The sequence below is a fragment of the Peromyscus maniculatus genome, chromosome 2 (genome assembly GCF_049852395.1).
Source record: "Peromyscus maniculatus bairdii isolate BWxNUB_F1_BW_parent chromosome 2, HU_Pman_BW_mat_3.1, whole genome shotgun sequence".
NCBI lineage: Eukaryota > Metazoa > Chordata > Mammalia > Rodentia > Cricetidae > Peromyscus > Peromyscus maniculatus.
In genome coordinates, this window is record NC_134853.1 from 127,896,571 (window position 1) to 127,903,344 (window position 6,774).

At 42.7% G+C, this 6,774-nt stretch overlaps 1 protein-coding gene across 6 annotated transcripts in view; it reads right to left on the reverse strand.

Annotated features, from left to right (window-relative positions):
- The window catches only part of Tceanc2 (transcription elongation factor A N-terminal and central domain containing 2), a 44,054-nt gene extending 37,316 nt beyond the window's left edge, over positions 1–6,738 (reverse strand). Inside the window, exons 1-2 of one of the 6 annotated variants that reach the window (XM_042271551.2) lie at positions 6,617–6,738; positions 5,823–5,965 (exon numbers count right to left, since the gene is read on the reverse strand). In XM_042271551.2, the coding sequence (XP_042127485.2) occupies positions 5,823–5,924 (102 nt within the window). In that variant the 5' untranslated portion in view covers positions 5,925–5,965; positions 6,617–6,738. Of the gene's footprint in view, positions 1–5,822; positions 5,966–6,440 lie in introns of those variants that run through there. The other 5 variants (XM_042271550.2, XM_006977708.4, XM_015996460.3 and 2 more) reach the window with 5 other exon arrangements.
- Between the last annotated feature and the right edge of the window lie 36 nt (positions 6,739–6,774).

The window sequence follows — 6,774 nt, forward strand, 5'->3', positions numbered from 1 at the left end:
CCAACGCACATAAAATAAAATTAAATAAATTATTAAAAAAAGATTTAGATAGTAATAAAATTAGTTTAAAATAATAAAATCTTTAAAGAGAGAGGTAAAGTAACTAAAAAAAAAAGAATAAGCCACATAAAGATGGGAAATAGACAGGAGTCTGGATCCTGTATGGTGTTGTATTGACTTTAAATTTTTTGATTGTTGATGAGCAAACACTAGCTGCTGAGAGACAATGGATTATAAAAACTACTAAATTAAACCAACTTATACATTTTCAAAATGTCTTAACTTGGAAGTCAAAAAATATGTTACACTGGGTAAGAGGTTATGCTTTTGTTCCCACAGAAAATGTGGATTCATTTAAGGTTAATAGAGAGCAGATTTGATTGGGAAGACCCCCTGAAAATCCTGGCTACAGACATAAGGAAAGAAACCTTAAAAAACTACAAGAAAAGTAACGTATATTTTACTTGCTTAAACATAAAACAAAAAAATCATCTTTAACTGACTTGTGCACATTGCACATTCCATACTTGGGTTAATGCAGATATATATATATATATATATATATATCCTTTGAAAGTTTATGTATTTTCAGAGCAAGGAGACCAGACACCAATGAAAACCAGTGGCCTAGATGATCCAGTCTCTCAAAATGCCTGTTGTAGTTTCCTCAGAGTTCTGCATCCAGAACAGCTTCAAGGCTGCTGGCTGAGATGCTCCAGCCTCAGAGACTGCTCCAGCCAGAACTTTAGAGCCTGCATTATTCCATCACACTGAGACTGGACAACAGCGAGCTCCTCCAGGATTTGATCATTATCTTAATTTTTTCAGGGTCCCTTAAAGATGCCAGTGCCCTCAGACAACAGGAAGCAGTCTAGAAATACTATGCCCACATTCCCAAGAGATGGGGTGGGTGGTTTTTGGTCATTCGGTAGGTTATGGATGTTTGTCATTGTTTAAGGAGGTTGGTTACAAATTGTTATTGGTCATGGCCAGAAAAAAAAAAAAAAAAAAAAAAAACTAAACAAAAGAGATTAGACTCAGGAATCTCTTTCTAAAGAGAAAAAGGCAATTATAATATAGAAATAATGAGATAAAAGTGTGGATTGTTGGGTCTACTTTTGAACAACCTCTAGTTGAAAACATATTAGGTATGTTTTTCAAGATTAAACAGATATATTTTGGGTAGATAGATGGTGTTCAAACACTTCAAAGACATATAGAATATGGCATTTAAAATGTTTTGTTAACACAGAGCTTTTCATGACAGTGAGACATGTCTGCTCCTGGCAGCACCAATCTACTTCATAAAAGAATGATGGGCACTGAAGACCCTCCATATGGAGTTTGCTTTCAATGTGGCAAGGCTAGCCATTTGGGCAAGAAAGTGCCCTTGCCTCAACTGCTGACAGTATGCTGTATAAACTGGACAAGCAGGACACAAAGGAAAAAGACCACCAAACTTTGCCAAAACAAAGCAAGACAGTCCTTCAATATTCCTGCTTCATAGAAAAGTCTGCTAGATATTCTAGACCTGTAGGTCGAAGATGGATGCCCCAACTTGCAGAAGAACCTTGGGTGAATGTCCAGGCAGCCAGATGTCTCTGTCATTTCTATAGTTTTGGAAGTGGCTTACACTACACTTCCTGTTTAGTATTCCTCAGGTAGTATTATATCCTTCCAGGTCTTTAATGGAGTTGGAGACTAGGGAGGTATAGTTGCAGTTTTCCTTAGTTATGATAGAAGGTAAATTAGGTACAGAGCTTTGGACTCATCAAGATAGAATACATAATGGAGTATTTTACCCAAATATGCCAAATACAAATAGACTGGACTTTGTGTGTGTGTGTGTGTGTGTGTGTGTGTGTGTGTGTGTGTGTGTGTAAATGTAATTCTTACCTGATAATTGTTCTTATTATATACAGTTTTACTATGACAGAGTTAAAACCTTTCCTTGTATTTAGACAAAAAGCAGGAAATGTTGTGGAATAATATTTTTGTGCCAGGCAGTGGTGGTGCATGCCTGTAATCCCAGCACTCAGGAGGCAGAGGCAGGTGGATCTCTGAGTTCGAGGCCAGCCTGGTCTACAGAGCTAGTCCAGGATAGGCTCCAAAGCTACAGAGAAACCCTGTCTCAAAAAACCAAAAAAAATATATATATATATATTTTTGTATACCATGAAGAAGTGTCACTTGGATTGGTTTAATAAAAAGCTAAATGGACAATAGTTAGGCAGGATTTTCGGGGCAGGGAGAATGCTGGGAAGAAGGGGGAAGCCAGCCAGACATGGAATGAGTAGGACACTGTAGCAAGAGTTTTCCTGCCTTACCCACAGTCAGGACAAATCTTTGTGACCCGCCAGTCCCACAGCCGCTTAGACCCAACCAAGTAAACAGAGACTTATATTGCTTCAAACTGTATGGCCGTGGCAGGCTTCTTGCTAACTGTTCTTATAGCTTAAGTTAATCCATTCCTTAAATCTCTACCTTGCCACGTGGCTGGTGGCTTACCGGCGTCTTCACATGCTGCTTGTCATGGTGGCGGCTGGCACTGTCTCTCCCCTCAGCCTTCCACTTCTCAGAATTCTCCTCTCTCCTTGTCCCACCTACTTCCTGCCTGGCCACTGGCCAATCAGTATTTTATTTATTGACCAATCAGAGCAATTTGACATACAGACCATCCCAGAGCAGGACACACAAAATGGGATAGAGGCAAAAGCCACATGGTAGATGTAAATTAATAAAAATATGAGTTAATTTAAGTTATAAGAGCTAGTTAGAAATAAGCCCAAGCTATCGGCCAAGCTTTTATAATTAATACTAAGTCTCTGTATTGTGATTTGGGAGCTGGCCGGCAGGTCAGAGAAAGATCAGCTACAACATGCCTCTAATCTCAACACATGGTGACCAGGCAGGAAGATCACAAGTCAGTTTGGGCTATACTGTGATGCTCATGACAAATAAAAACTAAAGCTAAAACATGATGCTGGTGTGTGGGGATAAGTGACTTGGTGGAGAATGGACCTAGCAAATTCTCTAAATCATACACAGTTTAAGACAGCATGATTTTATATTGTTATTATGCTCTCACTCCCTTACTGGGAGTCTCATCAGGGCTTATATTTTGATCTCAGATTTCTCTTATGCTCCCTGCAGTACCCAGCAGAGTGCTGGGCATAAAGTTGCTTTTTCCTATCAAACCCATATATATATCAGAGTACTGTCTGCTCTTCTGGAGGACCCATGTTTAGTTTCCAGCACCCACAGGGCAGCTGACAATGGTCCATAACTCTAGACCCAAGATGATCTGATGCTCTCTTCTAGCTTCCACAGGTACTGGATGCAAATGGTGTATATATATATATACATGCAGGCAAAACACCCATACACATTTTTAAAAATGAATAAAACTTTAAAGAGAGATAGAACTGAAAACAGGAGGATTAACTCCCTTGAAGGAGGCAAAAATATTTCAACATTCAATTTTAACAAATTTTTAATGACTCCTTAATATATACCGGATACTAATATATTCCAAGGGCACAGAGGTGTAATATTTCAGAGTCCCTATATTCACGAAACTGATGAGCTAAGTTTCACAAGGAAAGTAGTTCTTGATTGAGTAGATAAACAAGTAGAAATCAACTCTATAGGAACAAAGGAAGATTTTACAGGAAAAAGGACCAGCATCAAGTCAAAAGAAAGCTCTAACAGCTTAAAGGAGACATACATAAAAGAAAGAAGGAAACAAGGAAGAAAGGGACGGTGGCTGGACTGTCTTCACATAAATGGAACCACAGCGTAAGTCATGCTGGAGCCAAACAGGAAAGGCCTTGTGTCCTGCCAGAAGTTTTAGAGTTCTAGACGACTTGGTTGTTTAGGAAAATAAACCGTATGTCAAGTCCTGGGCCAGCAGTAGAGACACAGAACCATTAGGACACAGGTTCAAGAAGCTCGGTGTATAGCAGGAAGCAGACATGCAAAGAAGCAATTTTGATAAAGCATAAACAAATGCAGGAAGAGGAACTTACTTAGATACAGCTTGGTGGTAGAGTTCTTACTCTGCAATCAAGAGGCCTGGAGTTTGATCCCCAGCACTGACCCGACTCCCCAAATCATTCTGGTAGCCCCTCTTCACTGCTTTCTAATACAGGTCTGGTAAGCCTATGGGAGTACCCAGGAAAAGAATACAACTACGATCTAAATCCAGCACTCGGTACGCTGCCATAACACCAGTTTCTAGTCACAGATCCCTCTCACCTTTAGAAGTCTAGACTGGAGGTGCAGGTGTATCAGTTACATACAGAGAGCCTTGGGATGGATATGGTCACCCTGGATAAACATTCAAACCAAGGCAGAACTCTAGGGAGCACAAACTTGGGATACTCGTGTATAGGGAAACCAACTAGGAAAACTAAAAATAAATCAGAAATGCAGAAGAGGCACAAGATGACCAGAGACTCATTGCAAGTTGTTTTTAGTACAAACATAATTAATTTAGCATTTATATAATTATTGCTTTAAAAAAATTTTTTGAGGCCGAGCGGTGGTGGTGCACACCTTTAATCCCAGCACTCAGGAGGCAGAGCCAGGCGGATCTCTGTGAGTTCGAGGCCAGCCTGGGCTATAGAGTGAGTTTCAGGAAAGGCGCAAAGCCACACAGAGAAACCCTGTCTCGAAGAATCAAAAAAAAAAAAAGGGTGTGTGTGTGTGTGGTGTGGTGATGGAGACTGACTGGAGGGCTTCACACATGGCAGGCAAGCACTCTACCATGGAGCTACACCCCTAATACATTTTTTTTCTTTTCTTGAGAGTTTTGCTATGTGACGCTTTATGTTCTTGACCATCTTCCTGCACTAGTCTTCAATGTGCAAGGTCTACCAACGGGCACCAGCACACCTAGCCTCACTGCTTGTTTGTAAACACTCCTTGCCTCTCCCTAACCAGTCGGAACCAAACTTAGTTCTCGGGAGCAAAGAGGACATTTAAGTCTCTGTGGTCCTAGGTGGAGCTGTGGAGCCGTGTACTACAATTCTGGACAATAAGACGCCAAAGCATCATCATGTGCTCTTCACTAGGTTTTTCTGTGGAGCATACAGAATCCTACTTGAAACTTTAATATTTCTGACAAAAACCTTTGGGCTGGAGAGACGATGGTTCAGGGATGGTGAGAGCACATACTTGAAAAGGACCCCACTCAGTTTCCAGCAACCACTTCCGGGAGCTCACAATTACTGTTACTCTAGCTCCAAAGAGATCCAAGGCCTCTCGTGAACACACCCACACATAGACACAGATACACATTATAAGAATGAATCTTAGCCAGGTGTGATGGCACAGTGCAGGGCGGCAGAGGCAGGTGGATCTCTGAGTTTGAGGCTAGCCTGGTCTAAGTCCTGTCTTAAAAAACAAAACAAAGAAAAATCCTTTCAATCAAGGCTGGTGGTGGTGATCCTAAAGCCAGAGTAACTAAATTAATACAGAGTAGCAGAGGTGTAATAAAGTTTGTATAGGGTATGTGAGAAAGAGGTTAAAAATGTGCTTAGTAAGATATCTTCATGACGCCGGGCGGTGGTGGCACACGCCTTTAATCCCAGCACTTGGGAGGCAGAGCCATGCAGATCTGCCTGGTCTACAGAGCGAGATCCAGGAAAGGCGCAAAGCTACACAGAGAAACCCTGTCTTGAAAAAGACCAAAAAAAAAGAAAAAAAAGAAAAAAAGATAAGAAAAGATATTTTCATGATCCCTCACAATAGAATCCTTTGGCATTTTCTCATTATTACAGTCCTTTGCACATTTTCTGTGGTCCCAGATCCCTTCTCACCTTCAAAGATTCAATCGTGGCTTGCTTGTAAACCTTTCCTCCGAGCTGTTTCTTCTGCGGGCTATTCTGAGTCCTAGGCATTCGAATGACAAATTTATCCATTGTTGGGGGCTCCGACTACCTTCAGGTAATTGAGGTATATTCTGATCAAGAAACAGGGAGAAACTTCATTAAGACTGAGTATTCCCAGAAGTGACACGACTGGATTTTCTAGAATCACTCCTGAATGATGGGGACTGTCGGGTGGTATTTACAGGAAGTAAGATTTCCTCCCGAGAGAGGAACTCTCTTCTCAAAAACTGAAACCACACAAGTTTACTTCCTGGGTTAGGCTCCTAGCTTTCAGAAGAGCACGCTAATGAAGGGAAGAGGACTCTAATTAATACCCAGGGTAGTGCAGCGACTTTGAGTTGTGCCGGAGTTAGGGTTCTACAGGGCTCAGTGAAGCCCTCTTTTCAACCGCTCCACGGCAGCTCCAATCCCAAGAGTTACTCTGAGACCCACCGCAACCATCTCCAGACCTCGGCACAATACAGCAGCAGCAGCTCCAGGAACCACTGCTCGGCGATCAGAGGACCCCAACCAGGTCCGTGAGCAAGAACCCCATCCTTCCCTTACCCCCAGCACTCGGAGGCTTGCAAAGGGGTTATCAAATCACACCTCGACGTGAGACCCACCGGGAAAACCAGCCTGCCTACAGCTTGGCCTCTTGACCCCTGAGACCGCGAGTGCAGCCACGCTTCGGAATTATTTTTACCCTTCTTCCCGGGGCCAGTTCCTCGGTGGTGACTCACGAGAACTACACTTCCCAGAACGCACTGCGAGGCGCGCGGCGGCCGGGGCTGCCGCGAATTACAGGCCCCAGTTGGCCTGGCACGGAGGAGGAGAAGGAGGAGGAGGCGTGCGCCTCTCCCAGCCACAGGCGAGAGGGTGGGCCGGGTCCTCAAGCCCG